This window comes from Diceros bicornis, chromosome 19 (assembly GCF_020826845.1).
Source record: "Diceros bicornis minor isolate mBicDic1 chromosome 19, mDicBic1.mat.cur, whole genome shotgun sequence".
Classification (NCBI taxonomy): domain Eukaryota; kingdom Metazoa; phylum Chordata; class Mammalia; order Perissodactyla; family Rhinocerotidae; genus Diceros; species Diceros bicornis.
Window position 1 is genome coordinate 12841545 of NC_080758.1, and position 27170 is coordinate 12868714.

General features: G+C 43.1%; 2 protein-coding genes across 3 annotated transcripts in view; both read right to left on the minus strand.

The window, feature by feature from the left end:
- The window catches only part of CSE1L (chromosome segregation 1 like), a 45829-nt gene extending 37398 nt beyond the window's left edge, over nt 1-8431 (minus strand). Inside the window, exon 1 of one of the 2 annotated variants that reach the window (XM_058562509.1) lies at nt 8348-8431. Coding sequence is in view for 1 of the 2 variants with exons in the window: in XM_058562508.1 (XP_058418491.1) it covers nt 4750-4780 (31 nt within the window). In the remaining variant the exon portion in view is untranslated. Of the gene's footprint in view, nt 1-4749; nt 5218-8347 lie in introns of those variants that run through there. The other variant, XM_058562508.1, reaches the window with a different exon arrangement.
- Nucleotides 8432-18427: 9996 nt separating this feature from the next.
- Nucleotides 18428-27170, minus strand: part of ARFGEF2 (ADP ribosylation factor guanine nucleotide exchange factor 2) — a 97837-nt gene continuing 89094 nt past the window's right edge. The window contains exons 36-39 of the mRNA XM_058562510.1: nt 26179-26347; nt 25067-25205; nt 22966-23083; nt 18428-22402 (exon numbers count right to left, since the gene is read on the minus strand). Of these exons, the coding sequence (XP_058418493.1) occupies nt 22226-22402; nt 22966-23083; nt 25067-25205; nt 26179-26347 (603 nt within the window). The 3' untranslated portion in view covers nt 18428-22225. The remainder of the gene's footprint in view (nt 22403-22965; nt 23084-25066; nt 25206-26178; nt 26348-27170) is intronic.

Genomic DNA, 27170 nt, shown 5'->3' on the forward strand with positions numbered 1-27170 from the left:
ACTGATGATTAGATAAAGATGATGTGGTGTATACATATACAATGGAATAGTACTTGGCCATAAAAAAAGACAAAACCATCCCACTCGCAACAACATGGACAGACCTTGAGGGTATTATGTTAAGCGAAATAAGCCAGATAGAGAAAGACAAACACCATATGATTTGACTCATATGTGGAAGATAAACTAACACACAGACAAAGAGAACAGTTCAGTGGTTATGAGGGGAAGGGGATTAGGGGGTGGGCACAAGGGGTGAAGGGGTGTATTTATATGGTGACTGACAAATAATAATGTACAACTGAAATTTCACAATGTTATAAATTATTATGACCTCAATAATAAAAAAATGAACTTTATTATTAAATAAATATTTAAAGCTTAAACAAAACTAAATATAAATCACAGAATATGCTATAACTGACCAAAAAAATTCACATCTAATATGTTACAAAATATAAGCTAAATAAATGGCTTATGTAGATATAACTGATACCATAAGGCTAAGAAATACAAAAGAAATAGCACATATATACAGATTACAGCTGTGTGTGCGTGCACACCATTACCAACGGACCAAAAAGCTTACGACTGCTATAAACGGGACTTCATGGTCTCCAAGTTGTTAGTGAGTAGATAAAATTAAGTGCTAAACAAGAGAACTTTTTGGGGTGGAAGCGTCCTAAAAGTGTCCTAAAGTTGGACTGTAGTGATGGATGCACAACTCTATAAATTTATGAACATTTACCAAACAGTACACTTAAAATGAATGAATTCATGATAAGTTATACCTCACTAAAGCTATTTTTAAAAAACCCACTTCTGCTTAGATCCCATTAGCCAGCTTTTAGGCAACCTGGGGGGAAATGTGCCCTTTTCAGGGCAACCATGCACCAAATTAATCTGGGGTTTCTATGACAAACAATAAAAAAATCAAGTATGTAATAATTTTTGTAAAATATAATAAAGCCAAGTGGAAGAAAGGTCAAGTATACCATAATTCAAATTATATAAAAATTCACATACACTCAAAAGTATAGAAAAAACTAAAAATACACTCCAAAATGTAAACAGTGGTCATATCTACATGATAGATACAGAGTTTTGTTCTCTTCATATTCTTCTAGATTTTTCTAATATCCTACAACCACCCATACATATTACATTTATAATCAGAAAGTTATTAAAATTTTATTACATTTTAAAAAATGCCTATAAAAAAACAATCAAGTTCAGGCTCTCAAAGGAGCTTACATACTAGTTGGAAGAAAAGACACAACTGAAATGCCAACTACAGACCTACAAAATCCCTTTCCTGCAATTCTGAAATCCAAAAATCTATGAACTGAAATTTTTTTTGTGTGTGTGAGGAAGATCAGCCCTGAGCTAACATCCATGCCAATCCTCCTCTTGTGCTGAGGAAGACTGGCCTTGGGCTAACATCTGTGCCCATCTTCCTCCACTTTATATGGGACGCTGCCACAGCATGGCCTGACAAGCGGTGCATCGGTGCACACCAGGGATCCCAACCCGGGCCACCAGCAGCGGAGCGCACACACTTAACCGCTATGCCATGGGGCTGGCCCCTGAAAGTTTTTTTTTAAAAACAAACTTGTGGCAAACTCATGTGGCAGAAAAGCCTGGCCTGAACTGCCTGAGGCTATAAAGATAGTCTTTATTTATCTCACTTAGTATGTAAATTTGTTTCACTGAACTATTGTGTCTGATGGACGGGTGCTACCCCATGCTCCCTTGGGGATGCTGCATAATCCACAGCAAGTGCAACCAAAAAGAAATTCTAAACTCTGAAACCCATTTGTCCCCTGGAGCAGAAGTACCAAATGAATCACACAGACAGCAACTTAACTGCTAGGAGGTCCAGAAGAGAGTCACTAGCATATGTGGTGGCCCAAGATTTTCCAGAGGCTGTGAGTATTGAGCTGAACTGGAAAGATATATAGAATTGGATAGGAAAAGTAGAATGAGGATCCAGCTCATAAAAGAAGTAGTGTGAGCAAAGTAACAGACACAGGAAGAGTGCATAACTCCTTTGGGGAACAGTGGACTTGGAGGCTGAGATCAGATCATACAGGTTCCTCACTTTGCTGAAGAGTTTCATGATTTAATGTACAACAGGAAGCCACTAAAGGTTTTTTGAAATGGGTAAAAACTTAATGAAAGTGGAGTATAGGAACTTTGAGCTGGTAAGAGTTTGCAGAACGGAGTTGATGGAGATAACAAGAGAAGATCTGTTAGGACACTTTTTTTAAATGGGGGAAGGGTCACATCTATAAACCAGGCGTAAGGCTAGATGTCTTATATGCTTCATATCATTTCACATAATAACCATTTTACATACAAGGAAAGAGACTCAGAGAGATTAACTAACTTGTCCCAAGTCACACATAGTCAATAAAGGTCAGATTCAAATCAGTCTAACTCTCTAGTCTATAGGTCTACCCTCCTCTTACTACCCAAAGCCGTCTCCCAGATGGAAATAATGACAGAGGACTGAACTAGAGTGGAAGCACTGGGATTAGCAATAGAAAAGATGAGGTGAAAAAAGGGCAGCCAGATGGGAACTAGGGAGAGGAGAAGTTAAAGATGACTCAGATTTTGAGCAAGACTGATCCAAACAACAAGAAAACCATAACCTTTCATCTTGACACACACACACACACACACACAAAGCTAGACAGAAAAGGGCTGCATCTAATGCTGTGCTTGTGCAGAGTACTCCTCCACAGCCAGAAACCACCAGGAGAAGAACGATCTGTTTGAAATTATCTTGGATTCTCCTTACGACAGTCATTTCCCTTAATTAAAAAACATTTTTATCATAGGGGAAGCCAATATTCTGGCTGATTTAGTAAATTCTACCATCTATCTATTCACTTCCTTTGATCCAGGGCAAACCACTCAATGGGTGTGAATATCAAGTCCCACTCAACCACACACACCTTTACTGAGAGGCTACCCTTTTTGGTTTTTACATCAAAAGTTTGGAAAATGCTACACATTATATTCCCCCTCCTTGGAGGTTCACTTTAAAGACTTCAGGAACTCAAACAGTAAACCTGAGTTTAATGTTGTTTAATCCCGAGTTCCACCCATTACTGGGCCGCAGAACCACTTTATTATGGAACACACTTTGGAAAGCAGTGATTTAATCAATTCTTTTCCCATTCTTTTTTTCTGTGTTGAAATGCTGAATCTGTTATGAAATCATGAAAGTTTGCTATTGCCAAGCAAAATCATTTACATCAGTGTATATGAGCTAAAAAAAAAGAACAGTCTTTCTTTGCAACACACAAATTTATTCTACCTTTTGGGATTTATGCAAGGCAGCATGTTGGAAACTGTGTGTGTGTGTGTTGGGGGGATTACAGAGATTAACTGGATCTATTTTGTTGAGTTTTTTAATATACTCCTCAATAAATCTGCATTTCACTAACTTTTTCCATTATGTTCCTATAGCATTGTACACACAATTATTTGTATTAAAAATCCAAACTCCTGGGCCGGACCCGTAGCTTAGCAGGTAAGTGTGCGCGCTCCGCTGCTGGCGGCCCGGGTTCGCATCCCGGGCGCACACCGACGCACCGGTTCTCCGACCATGCTGAGGCCACGTCCCACATACAGCAACTAGAAGGATGTGCAACTATGACATACAACTATCTACTGGGGCTTTGGGGAAAAAATAAATAAATATATAAAATTATAAAAAAAAAAAAAAAATCCAAACTCCTTACCATGCAAAGAGTCCTAGGCAATATGGCATCTCTCAACCTCATCTCCTACCTTCTCCTTGGCTTTCACTATTTTCCAGCCACAAAGGCCTTCTTTCTGTGCCTCAACCCAGCCAAGACAGTTCTCCCTGCCTGTAGTGATGCTCTTCCTTCCAATTTGCTATCAGGCCTCATTCAGCTACCAGCTCACTGTCAGCTCCTGTCTTCCATGACTATCATCTACCTCATTCCTGTTATACTGTTAACAGGATTACTCCTCAACTGAAATATCTTTGATTTATTTGTTATCTCTTACTTCTAAGCTCCTTAGGGCAGGGACTTTGGACGTCTTGTCTGTCTCTGCATGCACAGGACCTTCAACATTCCCTGGCACACAGCTGACAGTTGGTAAGCATCTGCTGCATGAACTAATGGATGAGTCAATTTATGTCAGTCAACCAGCTAAAACATGAGTTCCTAGTCTTGAAACTATTCTTTGAGAATCAGTAATTAGCAGCCCCAACATAATGTAGGAACTCAGTTACATCTGTCAGATAAACAAATGACCAACTTGCTCACCATAATTAATTTCTGTTCATTCAAAACTGCTTGAAGAAAGAAGTGAATTTGAAATTGACCCTGTATTACTATTCATATATGCCAGTGCTTACACTTCTGTTTCAGGGCTTTGCACTTACTGTCCCATCTGCCTGGACAGCTCTGCCCCTGGAGAGCTGCATGGCTCACTGCCCACTTCATTCAGGGTCTCTATTCAGAGATGCCTTCCTATCTAAAAAAGCACCCACCTCAGCCACTCTCCATTCCTTTACTCTATTTTCCCAAGTAAATTTTATGAGGCACATTAATTTGCTTTCTTGTTTACTATGCTTCTCCCTCCACTAGACTGTAAGCTTCACAAGAGAAGGGACTTGCGTTTTGTTCACTGCAATCTCCCTAGAGCCTTACAACAGTGAGGAGCACCTACTACATATTTGTTCTACTATTTTCAAAAGCTACATACCCTTGATTGATTTTTCCATCAGCACTATCATTCTTCACATTTATTCTGGTCAACAGACTGTGACAAACAGGAAGAGGTGGAGACAAGTGATTCTAACACCACATGATAGAATGACCCTAAAACAACAAAGCTGAGGTACTAGTGTAGGACGATTTTTAAGTTAAAAAAAAGTGTGTGTGTGTGTGTGTGTGTGTGTTAATAAATATGCATGCCACAATCCCTGCAAGTTAAAATACTACACAGAGCCCAGAATTGTAACGTTAGTTAAGGGACTATTTGTCAACAAACTCTTTTTATATCTCCTTAGTGTAATGTCTATAAAACCAAATTGTAAGCTTAGCCCTGATTTGGGAAAAGTATGACAAATCAGGTAATTTTAGAGATTACTCTACAAGTTTCAAATATATCAGCAAGATCAAAGTCTAATTAAGTTGTCTTACTTGGCCACAGGTGAAGTCACCTCAACACTTTAAAATATTAGCAATATATAAATGTAAAAAGCATTATTGATTTTAAAATACTCAAACTAGAAATGGAAACTTCATTCATTTGCCTTTAAATGAGGGGTGAGGGGCCGGCCCGGTGGCGCAAGAGGTTGGGTGCGCGTGCTCTGCTGCGGCGGCCCGGGGTTCACTGGTTCGGATCCCGGGTGCGCACTGACGCACCGCTTGGCAAGCCATGCTGTGGCGGCGTCCCATACAAAGTGGAGGAAGATGGGCACGGATGTTAGCCCAGGGCCAATCTTCCTCAGCAAAAAGAGGAGGATTGGCAGATGTTAGCTCAGGGCTGAACTTCCTCACAAAAAAAATAAATCAATAAAAATAAATAAATAAATGAGGGGTGATACTTAACTTTCTCCACAGAGCTATCTTTGGAAATCCCTACCAATACCAAAAAATAAAAACATGTACCACAATAAATCAATTATGATAGACTTATCTAAATTCCAAGTTCTTCTTGTTGAACGAAGGGCTGGACCTACGTCTAGCCTCTTCCCACAGGCCCTCAGTTATAGATGAAGACTTTTGGAATAAAAGCTTTGCTTTCCAAGGCCATCTCAAAGACATCTCTGACATAAGCTGCTCCAAGATGTGTGCCTTTTCCTTAGATATTTCCTCCACTTTAGAGAACCATTCATGAGGCCTTACATCTGGGGAAAGGGAAAGAGATCCAATGAATGAAAACTATCTGGCACACACACATCAAGAACATACCCCAACACCTTGGCCCACCCTCTGCTATCTAATCACAGGAACATACCACTTAGAGTCAAATCCTAACTCTTTCCATTGTCTACAAAGCCCTATGTGATCTGGCCCCTGGATACCTCTCCCTTCATACACTACTCCAGCAAGCTGCATTTTCCTCAAATATTACAATATTCCAAGCTTGTTCCTGTCCTCCAGCCTTTGTATTTTCTATTTGTCTTTTGTATTTTCTATTCTCTCTGCCTGGAATGTTCTGTCACCTTGCCTTTCCATGGCTGGTCTCAGCTCAAATGTTACCTGCTCAGAGAAGCCTTCTTTGTCTGTCATATCACTTTGTCACTTGTCACTATCTGAAATTATCTAATTCATTTATTTGTATTCTTGTTTCTTTCCCTTACCAAAATATAAGCCCCCCAAGGGAAGAGACCTTGTCCTTTTTTTATGTGTGTGTGAGGAAGATCAGCCCTGAGCTAACATCCAATGCCAATCCTCCTCTTTTTTTTTTTTTTTTTTTTGCTGAGGAAGACTGGCCCTGGGCTAACATCTGTGCCCACCTTCCTCTACTTTATATGGGACGCCGCCACAGCATGGCTTGATGAGAGGTGCATCGGTGCTGGTCTGGATCCCAACCTGTGAACCCTGGGACGCTGAAGTGGTGCAAGCACACTTCACTGCTGCACCACTGGGCTGGCCCCTGACCTTGTCCATTTTTGTTTCTTCACTGTATTCCCAGAGACTAGGTGGATACTCAATAAAGGCATTAAACGAATAAAGGAACAAATTAATTCCAAAGGTAGAGCACTGCTCTCAAATCCACCCAATCCTGTATAGGAAATGGTTTCCCTCTGCCCCAGGCCCCAACTAGCAGAAATCAAAGTAACCAGAAGGAAAGAAAGAATTCCCCTACACTGATGGAAAGAAGTGAAAGATAAAGGATCTTAAGAGAGAAGAGGGTAGATCAAGAGTCCCAGAGATTATGCAAAAAATGAAGACACAAAAAAAGGGGGCCAAAAACTCGACTACAGGGGCCCCAAGGGGAACAGAAAAAGAGCACTGGTGGGATCCAAGAGTAAAATCCCCTCCCGTGCCGCCACGAAACAACACTTGTGCATCTACCATGTGGTGAGCACTGGCCACCCGGGCACGGCAGTAAACAAGAGTCAAGGTCCCTGCTCTCCACGTTTACGTCCTAGCAGTCGAGACGGACAATAAACGGGTAAACCGTAAGCACTTCTAGATGAGGATAATCGCTGCCAAGTGCTGCTAGAGGGATGTGACGAGGAGTGGCAAGACAGAGGTCTTTGGAGAGCTGCCAGAAAAGGCCTCCGCGAGTGAAACCCGCAGGACAGGGAGCCGGCCTTGCAAGGATCTCACGCTGGTAATTTCCAAGCAAACGAAAGGCAGGTCCAAACCCGTTACGCGGGCTTGAGCTTCCACTCCTTAACAAAGAGGAAGGTCAAGTGAGTACGGACACGGTGGCTGAGGACGGGGAGAGATGGGTGGGGGCGGTGGACGACGGCCACCTCAGGGGGGGGCCTCGTAAACCACGTAACGACTCCGTGGATCCTCACGGCCGCTTTATGAGGCAGATTATATTTTCAACCCCGTTTAGCAGATAAGGAAACGGAGCTTCAGGGAGATGAAGGGACCAGCCCTAATCAGACTCGTAGGGAGAGGCTAAATCTGGAAGAGACCCAGGCGTTCCAATTCCAAAGCCCACGCTCCGAGGCACCGCACCACAGCGCTTCCCGGAAGAGGGGAACCCCTAAACTGGGCGGGGGCACGGACGAGAATTCAGTCCTAACTCAGCAAAGCGAGATCGCGACGCCCATTTTACAGTCGGGGAGACTGAAGCAAGGGCGGTCAAGCCCCGCTCCTCCCTAATCACAACGTGAGCCCGCAGCAGGAGGCGGTTCCGGCGCCGGGCGGCAGCCCCAGCCCCGCAGCCCGACAGGCCTCGCCGCCGCACTCGGCTCACGTTGCGGGCGGCCCCGACCGCCCAGAACGGACGCGCGGACGCGACCAATGAGAGGCGGCCTTCCCGAGCGGCACGGCGGCAGCGCGGCCAATCAGCGCGGCACTGGAGGGGAAAGGGCGGGCACTCGGGCGGCTCGCGTTAGGCCGCGCCTCGGCTGCCCTCTCCCCTCACAGGCCACGGGGCCGCCGGGCCTGGGCCCGAGACCTGGGACGCCGTGAGGGGAGGCGAAAGCCGCCAACGAAGGCCAAGCCCCTGCCCGAGGGCGCCGCCCGAGGCCCGGGCCCACGTTCCGCTCCCGCCCAGAGGCGCGGTCCTGGCTTCCCAGCGCTCGGAAGTGCCGGGAGCGCCTCAGCCCTCCCCCGCGGGGCCCCAGGAGGCCACCCTGGCAGGGCGTGCAGGCCCCGCGCCTCACCTCGTGGGGATACGGGGACGGAGAAGGGAATCGCAGCCGCGGACTGTAGTCGGCACTACCCACTCCCGCCGCCGCTCCGCCTCACATTCAAACCCCGGCAAAATGGCGCGGCGGCGAGGCTGCGGCCGGGGCGCATGCGTGAGCGAGGCCGAGGCGGGGGGCGGGGCCCGGAGCTCTCGGGCCGAGCTCGAGTGACCAATCGCGACCCCGCTCTGTGTTTGCGCTGACGTCACAAGCGACAATGCCGTTTGGCTCTGACCGTTCTAACGGGCATCGGAATCCCCATTTTGCTGAGACAGCACAGATTCAGCGAGTGGCCTCTGGATTGCGACCTATTTTGATGTCAGGGCTTAATGTGAGGCACGTAGTAGGTCTTAGTAACTGTTGAACAAACTGCCCAAAGTCATGTCCATAGCGTCTCAGACAGAAGAGAACTTCCTGCCCCTCAAGGAGCTTATGTTTTAGAAGGAGAAAGAGAATAAACTTATACGATAATTTCAGACCTTGATAAGTGCTATGAGAAGAAAATAAAAAACAGGCTAATACGGCAGGCAGTGACTTGGAAGGTGAATGGGATGATGAGAAAAGTGAACAAGTGACAACTGACCTGAACTTCAGCAAGGAGACAGCTGTGTGAAGATCAGACTGTCTCAAAAAATTAAAAATAGAAATACCATATGATCAGGCTATCCCACTACTGGGTATTTATCCAAAGAGCTTGAAATCAGCAATTCAAAGAGATCTGTGCACCCCTGTGTTCATTGTAGCATTATTCACTTTAGCCAAGAAGTGGAAGCAACCCAAGTGCCCATCGGCTGATGTATGGATAAAGAAGATGTGGTATACACGTACAATGGAATACTACTCAGCCATAAATAAGACAAAGTTGTGCCATTTGCAACAACATGGATGGACTTTGAGGTTATTGTGCTAAGCGAAATAAGTCAGACAAAGACAAACACCACGTGATTTCACTCGTGGAAGATAAACAAACACATGGATAAGGAGAAAAGATTAGTGGTTCCTAGAGGGGCAGGGTGTGGGGAGGGCGAAAGGGGTAAAGGGGCACATATGTATGGTGACGGATAAAAGCTAGACTATTGGTGGTGAACATGGTGCAGTCTATACAGAAACTGAAATATAGTGATGTATGTCTGAGATGTACACGATGTTATAAGCCAATATGACTTCAATGAAATAATTAAATTTTTAAAAAATGGGGAAGATCAGCCTGGAGAGCATTCCAGGAGGAGGGGATGCCAATAGCAAAGGCTCTGAGGCAGGCATGAGCTAGGCTGAGGCTTCATGAAGTGGAGAGGGGCAGGAGATGAAGTTAGAGGAGCCGGATGACGTAGGCCTCATAAGCCCGTGTCTTTTGGACTGTCTTACATGCATCCATTACAGGATGACCACCAAATTTATATTTTAAAAAGCCCACGAGTTGCTGCATGGAGAATGGACTGGATGAGGGGAAGAGCTTGAAGCAGGGAAACCAATGAGGAGGCTGTTGGAGGCATCCAAGAGAGAGACGTGATGGCCTGGACCAGGGTGAGTGGCTGCATACGGGGAGAAGTGGACAGTTTCAGGATATATTTTAGAGGGAGAGCCCATAGGACCTTATGATACATTGAGTGTGGGAAAGAGATGAACCAATGGTGACTTATGGGAATTCCAACCCTCATTTTGGCCACTTCCTCCTCCTCCCTCACAGGCCCAGTTGTTTCCACTCAGAGCCTATCCCTTAGAATTGTCAGCTTGCTACTCCTGGGACTGAAAGGCACACTATTTGGTCATCATTCAAGGAAACAAATATGACAAGAACACAGAATTATATGAGAACACAGAATTACAGAATGAGAACTGAAGAATGCTCAGCGTATAACAACTCTGTCCAAACCTCTGCACTACGAGATGACCGAATTTGAACATGGCTTCTAGCAGCATAAGGCTGTGTCCCTAGGATGACCCCAGTGTCCATCTGTACACACCCACCCCCGCCCCCCAGTGAATGCCTGAGAAAGCTCAATGCTGCCAGGAGAATTTACTGTTTATTCTGGCCAACGTCTGAGGACAGGCCCCAACCTCACTTAGAGGATTTACTGAAAAGGGCTTACAACTGTGAATCCTTCCTCTGTCCCTTTGAGATATATGTGTATCTTGTATAATTCAGTGAGTGTATTTCTCAAGGACCTGAAAGCCATTCCTCTGAAATGTAGACATCAGGGAGGTAGGGCCTCTGTCTCCAGTTTCTCTGGGGGGCTGGAAGCCTAACTTTGATAATTGCCAGCTAGCAGACACAGCTGGCCTAGTCACATTTACACTGACCAACTCTCTGTAAGTTTTGGCTTGAGCCCCCACTCTGTCCCCCTACTTCCTCATGTTCCCTTTAATATGCCGGGTCACCTCTGCACAAGTCCCAGTGGAGCTCAGCTCTTTCCCCTACTGCCAGGAGTTACTGAATAAAATGTTTTCACAATGTCTGGCTTTGTCTTTGACAGCAGCCTGGCTACAAATATGTAAAAGCAGTTCATTTGGATAAAATATAAAAAGTTGCTCTGTTTTAGTGAAAGGCTTATGGGTGTAAGTTTTTGGTAAAATTGCTCAGCATCTCTCATCATAGCCTACAAACCCTACAAGATCTGGCCCCTGCCAACCTGTCTGACTTCATCCTGTCCCCTCCTCCTCCTCTCCACCCTCACTCAGCTCAGCTACCCCACCTTCCTTTCTGTTCTTCCAAGCTCCAAGCTATTCCCACCTCAGAGCATTTACACTTGCTCTTTCTTATGCCTGGAAAGCTGTGCTAGATCTCTGAATGACTGGCTCCTTCTCTACATTCAGATTCCAGCTCAAATGCCACCTCTTCAAAGAGGCCTTCCACCCTGTCTGAAATTGCCCACTCCTCACACCCAGTAGCGTGACATTTTGGGTTGCTAGATTTAGCAAACAGAATACAGGACACCCAGTTCAATGTGAATTTCAGAAAATCAATGCATCATTTTTTATAATATTGCATGGGACCTATACTAAAAAATGATACATTGTTTATCTGAAATTCACTTTGAATCAGGTGTACTGTATTTTATCTGGCAGCCCTAGCTGCATCATAGTGTTCTGTTTTCTTCATAGCATTTATCACTCTCTGCAGTTAATTTTCTCTCTATTAATTGTTTCTCCCCCAGCAGCCTAAGGACTCTGTTAGAACAAGGACCTTATTTATCCTATTTACAGCTCTACCCCTGGTACCTAGCACACAGTACCTGCTAATAAATATTTGTTGAATGTTGAATAAATGCTGTATATAAATAGGTGAAGTCCATTGAGAAAGGTATAAGTTATTAGGACATTGGTGGAAAAGATGATTTTTACCGTTGCAGCAAAAGTACAAGCTTTCCACCTTGTAAAGTAATCATCTTTAATCATACTAATCTGCTTTCCTGGACAAACATTGTCCTCCAGTCCTGTTGAGAAGGACCCTGATGACTTAACAGTTTTCCATCTCCGAGAGCTAATCACGAAGGAGGCTGGCTGGCATCTTGTGTCGGTCTAGCATCTCTGCCAGTTTCTGCAGGAAGGCCTCAAGCAGTGCCAAGATTGTGCCCTCTCCCCTCACCCTTTGCAGCCACAAGAAGAACCATGCAGGTGAGGGTCTTGGAAAGGCTTTCATGTGCTCCCTCTCCACGGGGCACAGATGATACCTGAAGTCTCCCTGGGAATCAGCCCCAGCCCCACCACACGCACGCACTCGTAGGTTTGCTACAACTTCTAATGTACTGTGTTGGAAATCAAAGAAAATAATTCAGCCACTTTGAGGAGCAAGAACTGAGTATTCATGCAGTTTTCTTTTTTTCCAAACCCTGATAAGACAATCTGTCTAGTGTATGGAAAGACTTTCTGAAAAGACGTGTTATCTATGGTGTGCTCTGCAGAGAAGATAATTTTACGTTTTTTTTTTTTTTATAATTTTGTTTATTTATTTACTTTTTCCTCAAAGCCCCAGTAGATAGTTGTATGTCGTAGTTGCACATTCTTCTAGTTGCTGTATGTGGGACACGGCCTCAACATGGCCGGACAAGCGGCGCGTCGGTGCGCGCCCAGGATCCGAACCTGGGTCGCCAGCAGCGGAGCGTGCGCATTTAACCGCTACGCCATGGGGCCGGCCCTAATTTTACGTTTTATTTTGATTCAGAAGAGCAAGGATATTTTCGGCTGTGCTTAGAAAGAACAAGTATTCTTTTGGTTCAATCTCACTTCTTTTTTTTTTGGTAAGGAAGATTCGTTCTGGGCTAACATCTGTTGCCAATCTTCCCCCCCTCCTTTTTTTTGCTTGAGGAAGATTAGCCCTGAGCTATAACATCTGTGCCAGTCTTCCTCTATTTTGTATGTGGGTCACTGCCACAGCATGGTTTGACAAGTGGTGTAGGTCCGTGCTCTGATCTGAACCTGCAAACCCAGGCTCCCGAAGCGTAGTGTGCCAGATTTAACCATTACACCATGGGGCTGGCCCCTCAATCTCACTTTTAAAGCCCAACTGAGATGCAGAAGAGTGTTGATAGCTAAAATTGAGAAGTATCAGATGGATATTTCTTACCATTTTAAAAATAGAGGTACCTTCGTTTCTTTTTAAACACAGGTGCACCTGGTGGAAAATTCACAAACAGGAAAGCATTTGGTCTTTTGCTAACAAGGATGTTAGCTGTAGGTAATATGTTGATTATTTATGTCCTCTATGCCCTTATTTTTAAATTTTTCTTTATCTTATGTTCTCTGAGAGGCATGTTAGTCTCCCATCATGATTCTGGCTTTGTCGTTGTTAAAGTGTACTTCAGTCGGGTTTTGTTTATATTTTGAACCTATTAGGTAGATAAAGGTTGGTGCCGATGTTTCTTGATGAAGTCTACCATTTGACAATGTGAAATATTCCTCTTTGGCCCTTTCAGAGCTTTCCTCTTCCAATTCTATCTTGTCTGATATCAACATTGTCAGACCTGCTTTCTTTCGGTTAACAATTTCCTGGCATATCTTTTTTTCCCAACTTTATGGAGATGTAATTGACATATCTTGATGTATTTTTACCATCCCTTTATTGACACTCTTCTGTTATTCTTTTGTATCACACTAGTTAAGAGCATGGACTTGAGCCAGGCTACCTAGGTTAAGATCCCAATGCCGTCTGTGACACTGGGCAAGTTACTTATAACTTAGTTGCCTAATCTCTACAATAGGAGTAATAATAGTGATTTGCCTCCTAGAGTGGTTGTGAAGATTCAAGAGCCAATATATATGAAGCCCGTGAAAGCACACCTGGGAAGTTCACGTCCAACAGTTAGCTATTGTGACCATTTTGTGACTGGGTGGAGTGTATTTGGCATCCTCCCCTTGTCCCCAGTCCTCCGTTTTCCCCGCTGGTATTGCTTTAGACCTGGGCAAGCCTTTGGACCCTTGCCTTGGCCCCTGTGCTTTAGGGGGCTCCACTCTGGCCCTCCTCCAGCTGCTCCCTCCCTACAGGCGAGGGGTCCGTGGGCCAAGTGGGTGTGCTCACCCAGGGCCCGGGTCACCCCTTTCAGACCACGTTCCAGTAATACAGGACCCTGGAATTCCCCACCCATAGGATCTGAGCCCTCTCCCAGAGTCTGTGGAAACCTGTTGTCTGGGTCACTTCTGAGAGCAAATACACAGCAGTTGTGAGCACCCCAAAGCTGGAAGTGTGACTGGGGGCAGACGTGTGTTTGCAAGGGCTTTGGACAGAGCGGGATAGCCACACACACACATTCAAAGCCTTGTGGTGCAGGTTGAGGCTTGAGGTGGGAGGAGAAAGGGTGCAGGACAAGGGCCAATTCTCCCCATGCTGCCATGTTCTGGCATGGAACTCTGTGGAACCTGAGAATTCAACCTTTGACTCTGGACTTCCAGGTCTTACTGAGGTATTATTTATCAAGGAAGGAGGATAGAATGTGTTTTATTGGAAATCTTATCTTGACATATAACTTTTAAATATTTAGACGTAGTGCATGTGAGCCCACATTTGTATTTCTGGCCCCGAGCCTGCAGACATCAGTGCTATGCTATGCTCTCTGCCCACTGGGGCAGTGTCCACACGATGTACGTCTGTCTGTCTGCTACCCAACACATCAAAATGGCCCTTCCCTTGTGTGAGACCCTCTTGAGGGAGGGACTGAAGGGGGCATCAAGGTGCAGTGAAGGAGAGGGATGGGGACGGAGCTATTGGCTCTCAAGCACGAGAGGTGGTGTGGGGCAGCGTTTAGGAGGCAGGCTCTAGAGCCAGACTGTGAGGCTTTGAATCTAGCTGTGTGGCTTTAGGCAAGTTCTTTGACCTCTCTGAGCCCAGGTACCCCACTATAAAAGGTGGGGTGTGAATGATGATAATGGTACCTACCGTATGAAGTGTGAGAATTAAAGGGGATGATGTGTGCAGAGCAAATGCTTGGCAAATTAAGAATCCAATAAATGGTCATTAGTACTATTATCATTATTTTGCTGCTAGGAGCTATCACAGAAATGAAAAAAAAAAGATGAACAATGGTTGAAATGGTAAGAGCATATAAAATGATCAAGAGGGAAGCCTATCAGGAGGAACAAGTTTCTTTCTCTCCTTCTTTGGTGGAGGGGGAGGGGGAAGGGAAACCAGCAGGAGTCCAGGGAATGTGGAATGTCAAACCAAAGCCTTGTGGGCACCCGTGGCCTTTGCATTTGAGCACTGAGCACCTTCCAGAACTCTCTCAGAGGGAAGCAGGTGCCTAGGGCTGATTTCCACTACGGCAGGTATGGAGGGGAAATAGGTCTTTCGGGTGGCGGCTTCCTCCTCAAGCCGAGCAAGGCAAACGGAGAGTGGAATTGCCAGCAACCTGAGAAAACAAAGGAAATGACCTAATTTCCCCGAGTTTGTGAACTGTCCCGTGATCATCCTAGAATTTCCACTTAAGAAATTCCTGCATTCTTTCACCAAAAATTCATCGAGTGCCTACTGTGTGTTTGGTACTGTGCTCCAGCTGGTGAGATTACCATAAACAAGACAGCCATGGTTCCTGCCCTCACGCACTTACATTCCAGTGGGCGAGACAGACATCAAACGGGTCACTGCAGGTGGCAGTGAGCTCGGAGGGGGACATGAAGAAGGCAGCTGAAAGGTTAGCCTTTGGGTTGAACTCAGGCGGAGGAGGAACCAGCCATGGAGCAATCTAGAGAAAGAGCATTCCAGGTAGAGGGAACAGCAAGGGCAGGGGCCCCGAGGCAGGAGCAACTGTGAAACTCTAAGAAGTCACGAATTGGTGAATCTTGAGGTGTGTAATAAAGTGGAAAAATGAAGGCAGTTGATGAATTGGTGGGAAAGAGGTGAGACTAGGACAAGGAGAAAACCACAAGGGCTTACTGGCCCAACCTCAGCATCGGCTCACTTCCTCTTCCATTCTCGCTGCCAGTCACGGTTCCTTTCCTCGACTTCTGAGTATCCATGCTGGTCATGAAAGGGGCTGAGGATGGCCCTACAAAGGCCAGTGTAAGAGGTCTGGTAAAGACTGTTTCTAACTCAGGTGTTTGTAGTACCCAAGCAGTTCACCTGACAAACAGGGGCCTTGGCACATAAGCTCCTCAGACACCAGGACAATGCCCCACTTGGTTTCCCTGCCCCTTCCCCTTGATTAACCTGTGCAGCGAGAGGCAACATGGTTGGTGTGATGGTGGCGTGTGCGCTCTGAAGACAGAGCCTGGGTCTGAGTCCCACCTCCAACCGTGTGATCCAGGTCCGCAGCCTCAGTGCCTCTCTGGGTCTCAGTTTCCTCATCTAAAAAATGGGGGTCTAATACTGCTGTTTCATTCAGTTCTGTGAGGTTTAAAGGACTTCCTGTATGCAAAGCACTTGGTAAGGTGTCTGGAGTGCAGTAAACCATCAATAAATGTTAGTTCTTTAAAAAGTGACATTAATAGCCTGATATTGCTAATGCTCAAAAAGGGCAGAAAGTTAGCACAAATCCTTCTGCACAGAGTTCTTCCAGCTTCCATGATCTGTCCACTGCCTCTCCTACTGAATGGGGCTTGGTTTTTGTCTGCTTCTCAGAAACACATAGCACTATGGAAAAGAAAATCAATCACTATGCCATTATTTAAGCTCAAATTTACTCAAGCTAATAAGTTTACTAGAACACATGGATATTCCTTGAACATAAATCAAGATAAATTCTTTAAGCAAGTCTGAATTAGGTTAATGAAGAGGAAGCTATAGAAGGTTTATGTGAAAATTGGGAGTCTCTTGGAAAGATGAAAATTGACTATTATACAAAATTATCCTCAAACGTTCAATCTTCAGTTGAGCACCAGATAAGGTTGGCTTGTGCCTGGAAATAGGCATTTAAAAAAATACTAAAATCATTTTTGCCAGAATCCTTGGGGAGTCCCCACTCCTACTCCTCCTTCTTTTGGCGGGCATGCAGCTGCATTTACTAAGCTGGACACTCCTAAGATGTGACAGAAATAAATAACCCGAGGACAATTTAGCACATTTCTTAAACTAGACAACAGGCACGTTACACAGGTTTGCAAAAATTCCAGGGAACCACTCTGGTCCTCTGCAAAAGAAAATGTACTTTTGCCTAAAATGTGTTCCAGAGTGTTGGCAAGGTACAAATACAGTATAATGCTGAAATTACCTTTCAAAACGCTTAAATAAGTAGCACTTTAAATAAGGTGGAGCTGGCCCTTGCCCCACCAGTGACCTCAGCAGGCCCTCCTTCATAAAATGGGTAAGCAGAAGTGACTGTTTTTTTTTTCCAGGAAGGCCAACGAAAGCTGCAAGTATCTGCTACAGACGGACTTCTAGGTCCCACAAGACCACGGTAGGTCCCACAAGACCACGCTGAAGAAGCCTTGATAGACTCAGAGGAAGGAAGTCACTTTAGTTCAGGGTTTTTCATTCAACCTTAGCACTACTGACACTGGGGCTGGGTCATTCCTTGTGATGCGGGATGTTTAGCAGCATCCCTGGCCTCTGCCCACTAGATGCCAGTAGCATCCTCCCCACCCCTGGCTGTGACAACCCAAAATGTCTCCAGACATTGCCAAGTGTCTCAAGTGTCCCCTGGAGACAGGACTGAAAACCACTGGTTGGCAGCACGGTGAAAGCCACTACTCTAGACAAAACCCAGGCACGATCTGCTTTGAAGAGATAAAGACTCTTTAGAAACCTTTTCCAGAAGAAAGGGCTGTCCTTTTGTTCCTCACTGGAAGCACCTGAAATGTAGTACCACAGACAGCAGAAGTTTTACTCCAGTGAATTAATAAAGACAACAATGTACTGATCAATTTCAGCAGTGGAATATTTTAAGTACAATAATGATATACAACTTTAGAATACTTCAGAAAGAATGGATTCTGAATTCAGAAGCAGTAAAGCGAAGCCTACTGTCTTTATATGTGGGCACTCTGTATGAACCTTGGATTCTGTCTCCCACTCAGTGTCCAGTTGGCTACCCTATGAGTCGTCCTCTGTAATCTTGCCCTCAATGCCAGCAAGAGATTTGTCTTCTCTTGGGAACTAACTCACTGGTCAAACTAGTTAATCAGTTAAAGTGTATTCAGGAGATAAATAAGAATCTTCTTATGACTGGATTTTTTTCCCTTTCACAGAGTTGGGGGGATGCGGTTAGAGGGGGGAAGAGGAGAATCTTACTTAAAAAAATTAAAACCCACAATTAGGGCTGGCCCCGTGGCTTAGTGGTTAAGTGCGTGCGCTCCACTGCTGGTGGCCCGGGTTCGATCCCGGGCGCGCACCAACGCACCGCTTCTCCGGCCATGCTGAGGCCGCATCCCACATACAGCAACTAGAAGGATGTGCAACTATGACATACAACTATCTACTGGGGCTTTGGGGAAAAAAAATAAATAAATAAAATCTTTAAAAAAAAAAAACCCACAATTATTCTTCTCCCATTAATAATTAGATTCATTAAATACTAAGGCCAAATTTTACCACCATTTGAGAACTACAAGCTTATATCTGCCACAAGAACAAACCAACCCAAAACTATGGCTTGATATATATACATTAATTACTACATTAAAAAGAGCTTTACTTTTTAAAACTTTATTGATTTACCACCTGATTAAAGCATGGGATATTTTAACAGTATTATACATAGTATTTTTACATAGAAAACTTTACATAGCATTTCATATTATAGAATTCTGCTATTCTTTCAAAAATGTATACATCCATTGGGCAAGGAATGCTTTTCATTAAATTACCAATATTAAATGCACTTAATCATTGTGTATAGATTAAACAAAAGTAGCTATTAACTAACTTTTAGGCATTTTAAGGAGGTAAAACATACATTTTGCACATAAAGAAATATTTGATGCAAATATGCAGATAAAATTTTTTAAAAATTAGAACACTGAGAAAACCACACTTTTGATGAGTGTCTTTTTTTTGAGAGCAAGGATTTCCAGATATATTCATTCTTTTAAATATTCAGCTTTGGTTTCTTTGTTTCCAAAACTACAAAGCTGCTGATAGCAAAACTTCAGGATTTCACATGAGTTCAAGCTGTGTCTACCTTAACACAAATATTAAAACAAGGCAGAAGATGCAGTATTTAGAATCCAGCTTCTGTTTAAACCAATATCCGTTTGCATCGTAACAACAAACATTTGAATGAGATGGTCACACTAGCATTTGTCAGCAGGTTCCTTTAATAATTACGAAGACTACTAAATGTACAGCCATAATCACAAAAGAACAACAAAAAAGTTTAGTTTTTCTTTGCATTTTATACAAAAGTCCCCTGTCAGAGGAAAGTGTTGTATTTCCAGATATTATTATACAATTTCCATAATGTATGTTCTTTGGTTGTACACAAGGAGTAACAGGGAAAAGGTGTATTTGACTCTAAAGATGCACATTAGAAATAAAAGTTCCCATCCCCTGTTTGTTGTTAAGATGCCAAAGCTGGTGATTTCCCTAAAGGACCATGAAGGAAAATAAAATTGCTCAGAGCAGCACTATTGTAACAAATAAAAACTTCTCTAGAGACCCAGCACATATAATCAACACTTAAAGCATTCTGAGAAAGAAATAAGGCCTTGGAAATGCTTCCCTCTTGTCCATAGCTGTGTTCATAACTGTAAATGGTGTCCTGGCCCAGTGCTGCAGAGTCACCCACACCCTTTTCACTAGTGTTTGAGTGGCACAAGCCACGTTCACCATGAGATAGAATAGATTTATTCACAAAATAGAAGTAGGCTGAATGGCTTATTACTGAAGGTAAGGGATGTCCTCTGTACATCACGGTCCACTGACAAGAAAAACTACCCTAAAATGGTTTTATATCCAGTTTTTTCTTTTTTTTTTTTGTGAGGAAGATCAGCCCTGAGCTTACATCCACACCAATCCTGCTCTTTTTGCTGAGGAAGACTGGCCCTGGGCTAACATCCGTGCCCGTCTTCCTCCACTTCATATGGGACGCTGCCACAGCACAGCCTGACAAGTGGTGTGTCGGTGCGCGCCCGGGATCCGAACCCCGGGCTGCCAGCAGCGGAGTGCGTGCACTTAACCACTACGCCACAGCACCGGCCCCTACATCCAGTTTTTTAAAGGTCCATGCTGGTACAATTCAAATGCCTCATTCAGAAAATCAAATCTTTTAAAAGACAAAGTTAAAAAGAAATTAAAACCTGAATGTTTCAGCAAGTAACAAAATGCGCTTACACATTTCCTGCTCTGCAAGAGCAGGCAAAAATTAAAAGTAGGAATACACTGGAAGAGTCTCGCGGTCACATTCGATGCAGAAAATGTCACATGAGAACCTCAGAAGGAAAGGAAAAATCTCCAATCAGGGACGCAGCTGTATAGAAAATGTAAGTATGAACGAGCACGTGTGTTTCTCATTTATACCTTTAGTACAAATTGTTGATGGAGGTGACTGACTTGCTGAGGCTGTGACGAGCTACAGTCCCAGGGAGTAAGTCTTAGAACGTAAGTTCCACGTTGCAGAGTAAAGCTGTGACGGATTCCAGGACAAGTCAGTCAAATGTGCTAACATTTTCCATTCACAGTAAAATACTCTCCCACGGTCCCTTCCCACTGAATTATACAGCTCCTCTTTGACGTATGTAAATAACATAAAAACCTAAACCTGCTCTTTTTTTCTTTGGTAGAGAAATTAAAACACTTTGGGGGAAAGGAAAAAAGTAGACAGAGTACTGCTGGCCCAAACCAAACATTTCTCAAGGCTGTTAAAAACAAAAAAATTTAAGAAATCGGTCTCTTAGTAAACAAAAGCACCAGAAATCCTTCTCTATAAAGAAAAAATATCCGATTTTATAGATAGGTTCCCAACTTACTAACTTCTAAGGCACCAGAGTTGACATCAATAGAACCCAATTTACAGGACTAAAGGGCACAGGTAGAAGTCTGAATGTTTTTATAACTCTGTGTAACACTTTCTCTAATGCTGGATGCTGCTCTAGGTGAGCAGTGGATGAGAGGGCAGAGAATGAAGTGTGTGTGCTCTTTCTCACTGACTCAGAATAAATAAAGCTTCCACATATACTGCTTGCAGGCTTCGAGCCACATTTGTATACTGCCCACTTTTAAATAAGCTGCATCAGAATTCAGTTCTACTGCAGTTAAGAGTATTGCACCATCATTAATGTAATAAAGACCCCAGAATCTAACCTTTCCAAAGAATTCAGCTCCTAGGCTCAAATTAACGGAAGCACTGGGCACATGCCACCTCCCGCCATGAGCCAGTTCAGCTGTGCTGGCCCCACAACAGCACAAGTCTACTCTGGTTCAACTCATGACGTGTGGCTGAGGAGGCTCATGGGCGACCCTTCTCACGCACAGTCACTATCCCTCTCTCGAGGGCCCATTAATGGGGACTGTGCGAAGCAGGGATCTAACAATTAGTACGCTCACTATTCTGAGGTAAAAATAAAAGGTTTACTCAAATATAAATTAACTCTTAAATTACTACTTCATTTTCATTACTACTTCATATATTAGATTTCAGAGTGTATAAGATGGACAATGTATTCTGGTAATTTTAATTTAATACCCCTCCACAAATACTTACTTCAAGGAAGGCTAATCATCTTCATTAAATTTTTTGCTTTTTCCTATAGACTTTTTCTCCCCAAGTTACTAAAACAGGGAGAGCCAGGAGGTACTACATTTTTTTTAAACCTTGCAAGCTCTTAATTCTAACTTAATTACTAAACTCTGCCTTCAATCAAATCTTCAATAATATCTTCTTATAAAATACTTTAAAAATCACTCAGACATTAACAAAATAAAACAAAAAAAAACCCTTTTTTCCCCTACCTTTCCCCAAACTAATCTAACTACAGCTGACTCAAAACTGACAAAAACACTCAAACTTCTCTAACACACTCAAACAACAAAAAACCCAGCATGTGTTAGGTGGCACTTAGCCGTTACAAGAAATTTTATTAACATACTCTCTAATAATCACGAACCTATACAGCTATGTTCAGTATTTTCAAGGAGAACGACTTCCTCTGACAAAACATTTACCACCAATCATGGGACTTTGCTGGAAAATGACGGCATGTGTGATGACGGATTTGACAGACAGTTCAATCAGTAAAATGGAATGACAGAGATGAAACAGACTCCCCAACAACTGTGTTAACTGGGTATGCAACAGTTTAATGAAATACCACAACGCCTTAGTGAGGGCCTCTGATGGGACCAGCGTAGAGGCCATCTTTACCCAGGCCATTCTGAGCTCCAAGATGCCGACTCCCTGTTTCTATGAATCTGACTCTTCCCGAGGTGTTCCAGGCAGAAGTGGCATGGTGAGCGTTCTGCAGAGCTGCAGCAGTGGCCCGCAGGAGCCAGTGCTACCACAGTGGTGACAGGGTCCCTGGTACCTGTGATGGCTCTTCTGGAATCCATATCTTATACACAACACCTATCCGTAGGAAGAACTTCCGCAGAACTGCTCGGAGCTCAGGAATCAGGTCAAACTGCATAATTTCACACAAGTAGGGGTAGTACATTGAAGCATGTGCTTTAAACTTGAGGTGGGAGAGAAGGAGAGAGATAAAATTTGACATGGAACTCTTTTTGACACTAGTTTTTCAAGTCTTCACCTCACCCTGGAACTTCCTGCAATATTGGTGATTATCTTGCTATTAGAAAGTTGGTGCAAAAAACTGGCAAATTAAAACTTCTTTTAATTATACTTAACTCTAAACACAAATTATTTGGGGTTAGCCTTGCTACCAAAGTCAACTTTCATTTTAGTAAAGCAAGTTCCCACTTCTAAACCAGTTTCACAATCTCAACCCTCTCTTCCAACACAGCCATGCTGAAAATCACCACAGCTGTTTAACGGCAACACGCATAGTTTCAACTTCAGCCTTTCTCAACCGGGGCTCTTCTGAGAGAAAAACCCCCCTAATCTAAGGCATCCATTTTTTGTAATCAATTAACTTCTCTCCAATGCATCTAGAATGGTGCTAGTTATGTAACCATCCTTGGAAGAACTGAGAAAAAACTATTTCAGAAATAGCTCCTCTGAGTAAAAAGCCAACCCAAACCTATGTCCTAGTGGAGACATCAGTTTACTTGTTTATACCTTTTCATCGTTTATTTTGAGGGTTTTTGTTAGAAGTAACAACAGGAGACTTGTCCAGGCCTCCCGATGGCTTTCAGAATTCACCGTGATGAAATAGGCCAGAGCCTCACTGCACACGCTGGAAGAATCAGAGGGGGCACGTCAACAAAAGATGAGCATCGCACACTCTCCTAGGCGGAGAACTCTGCTGCTGCAGTGAGTGTTTACTGAGCACCTGCTCTAGCTGTGCCAACTTAAGCAAATCGCTGAGCCTCAATTTCCTCAGCTGTCAAATGGGGACAAATATTGGTACCAAACTCAAGGGGCTGTTGCGAAGATTAAATGAAATAAGTATGCTCATTGTTAGTTTAGCTCAGACCAGGCACGTGTCTAGGGCTCAATCAGTGTCTGTAGCACAATAAGCATAAGAGCTTATTATCCACTGTTAATTACACACTGCCTTTCTCTCCTCACATCACATACAATTGCTATTTTTTTTAACATTTTATGCTAAAAACTTAACATTTATGTATCTCCTTTAGAGAAACTTTAGGAGACGACATAGGTAATTCTCTTTTGGGCTTAATTTGAGTTGAAATGACCTACTGGTGTCCCTTTTAATTACTTCTTTTTTCAGTTGATGACTTGTTAGTCATATATTCTCATTGTAAGATGACTGAAAAGTGTATAAAATTATAAGAGAAAAAATACCCATAATTCCATCATCCTAAGGGACACATGACAATATTTTGGCATATTTCCTTCCAGCTTTTATGTCTATGATTTTTAAAAAACATTGCTGAAAATCCTAAGTATATATATTTTTACATCCTGCTTTTTTGTGGTGAAACTTATTGATTTCCACATCAAGGAAAATTAGTCTTTAAAAATTTCATTTTTACTACTCAGCCATAAGACAAAATCGTGCCATTTGCAACAACATGGATGGACCTTGAGAGTATTATGCTAAGTGAAAGAGAAAGACAGATACTGTATGATTTCACTCATATGTGGAAGATAAACAAATAAACACATAGATAAGGAGAACAGATTAGTGGTTAACAGAGGAAAAGGGGCTGGGGGAGGGCGAAAGGGGTAAAGGGGCACATGTGTACAGTGACGGATAAAAACTAGACTGTTGGTGGTGAAGACGATGCAATCTATACAGAAACTGAAATATAATAATGTACACCTGAAATTTACACAATGTTAAAAGCCAAAGTGACTTCAATTAAAAAAAACTTCATTTTTAATGGCTACATAACATTCTATCATAGGATATATCATAATTTAGTTATCCATTCCATAACTGGGCTGTTTTAAATTTTTTCTCCTTATAAATAAGTCTGTAGTGAATATTCTGTGTGGTAATCATGGTTCCTATTTCTAAGATATTTTCTTAAATAGATTCCATAACAGTGGAATTACTGACTCAAAGAAAGATTGAACATTTTAAGGCTCCTGATATAGAATGCCACCTGATTTCCAGAAAGATCCTGTCACTGTACACACCCTAACAGCAGTTCAGGAGAGTGCATGTCTTATCACACGGTTGCACAGGAGCAGCACTGCATATTACTGTTTTTTAATCTTAAAGGAGTAAAACAAGGCTCAAACATAAGCATCTTGCTCACAGTTGCCCAAGACGCTGGTGGCAAAGACCTACTCTTCTGTCTGGGGCCCTCTCAACGGCCTCCAGCTGTCTCCCCATTGCTGCACTTCGGCACAATCAAAGCAAGTGCTTCCAGTGTCCGTATGATTCTAACACATTCCTCTTGGAAAGAAGGAATGATGGGATGTGAGAGCTGACAGTGCTCTAAAGAGAACCTAGCAAGGACTTCACTCCAGGCTACTGACTCTGAGCTCAGAGCACTTCTCACTGCCCAGGCTGCTGTGCCTTAGGAAACCTATGAATGAAAGAAACGAGGCCCTGCCCTCTTCAGGGCATGAATAAAAGTGAAACAGAAGAGTCACTAAATAGAAGGAAAAAACAAAAAGGAAAACGGCCTAAGAGGGCTTCAGCGTGTAGGTATTTTTCTCTTGCCCTTTCAATTCACAGTATTGTTGTGATGTATTTTGTGTATTACAGATAAGACATGTAATTGGAAACCAATTTTCTTACGTTAAAAGTCGCTGCTGTATTTCTGCCCAGGAATCTCTGCGGTTCTCATCGACATACATTCGAAAAAGGATCCTCAAACAACAGGCCAGGCTGCTGGTTTCTTGTTTTAGAAGATTGGGTTTAGACTTGCCCTTAAAACCTAGAGATCGGATAGTCATATAAATAGTGCACACTTCTAGGATACTGCTGAGAAATCATGTGGGAACACAATCTAGCTACTTTAGGAAATCGTGAAACATCTCACATCTTAACACAGCTCAACTGTGGTATCAGACAAAGGCAGTCACGACATCTCATCCTCCGTATAAGATACACTTCATTCCTCAATGTCCTGAACTGTTCTCCACTAGACTCTGCTCACTGGCTGGTGAAGCCATTTGTTTCACCTCAAATGTAACAGCTCTTAAGAATTCTAGCATTTTTCTAAGTTGCTAGATGTTTTCTTTTCACAAAGCACATATAAGAACACATTTTCTTAAACAAAATAGTACCAATCAGCCACAGAGATGTGTAAACCACTCTCATAAGCAAAACCTTATTATAGGCAAAGACATAAAACATTTAGATATTTTAAAGTCATAGAGAAAAATGACATTTTAAAATTGTGGGTTAAAATAGGCATTTGGGGAGAAAAAGTAATGGTAACAATACAAAAATTATATAAAGTATCACTTTTGTGCAAAGTTAAAAAAATGAGACTTCCACCGTCACTCCAGGATTTATGTATTTATTTTTAGAGGTGGGGAAGACAGAGAACCCCTAAAAGCCTCAGGAAATGTATAAATGCTTTCTGTTTCTCCTAGACTGTCATCATATTTAACTAAACAATTTTAAACTAATGTAAAATTTCTTGACTTGCTACATCAATCCAAGTCTCTAACTTTCAATTTATTTTTCCTTCAAATACTTACTGAGAATCTCCCGTGTGCCAGGTAATACTCCCGGTACTGGGATGAAATCTCTCCAACATTTCCTTTCTTTCTCCCTTAAGCATGAAAATATCTGGTAAGGTAGTCCAGCCATGTTTACAAAATGAGGAATTTCCCAAAGGCTTTCATGTTTTAGGATGATGACCAGTGTGGCTACCTGTCATATCTGCTGTGTGGCCTTACCTGCTCGCCATAGGACAGTCCGCTGCTCGTAATTGGAGTTGAAGGCCTTTGAGAATGAATGGGACTCCTGCAAGCAGTCCAACAGCTTGAAGAGGTGCTGGGAAGACATGCACTTATACATGCCCTGATTCTCCGTCTCTATGTGGATATCCGCATCTAGTGTGTCTTGCTGGGGAAGGGGGAAAGGGAGGGCTAAGTAAAGAAGATGGAGTGGTTTGGGACATTGTAATATCAGAGAAAGGCAGTCGTAACTCTCCAAAAGTCACCTTCTGTGTAAGATACACTTTATTCCTCAACACCCTGAACTATTTTCCATTTAGACTCCTGCTCATTGGCTGGTGAGAGAATATACTGAGCTCTTGCGTGGTGGTGGGCATTGCTGGCCATAGTTTCAGTTTTGTCAGTACTGTCTTTATTGCATGAACAGGAGTGTGTATTTCTCCAATTATTTCACTACAGGATTGCACAGTCCTCTTTTTTTACTTTATAAAGAAATTGGAAAATGAGAAAATCAAACTGTAATATATGTGATACAAGGTGTGGGTCTCAAAACATACTCACGGAAAGAAATTGTTTTTTTTTTTTTGGTGAGGAAGATTAGCCCTAAGCTAACATGTGTTGCCAATCTTTCTCTTTTTGCTTGAAGAAGATTGGCCCTGAGCTAACTTCTGTGCCCATCTTCCTCTATTTTTTATGTGGGACACCTGCCACAGCATGGCTTGATAAGCGGTCCATAGGTCCACGCCCAGGATCTGAACCCTTCGAACCCTGGGCTGCCAAAGCGGAGTACGCGAACTTAACCACTATGCCACCAGGCCGGCCCCCATAATAATTTTTTTAAAAGACAATACCAACCATTGGTGAGAATGTGAAAGAACTGGAACCTTCATGCACTGCTCATAGGAATGTAAATATAGTGCAGCTACTGGGGGAACTGGCGGTTCCTCAAAAAGGTAGACACACAGGTACCATACCACTCAGCAATTTCACCC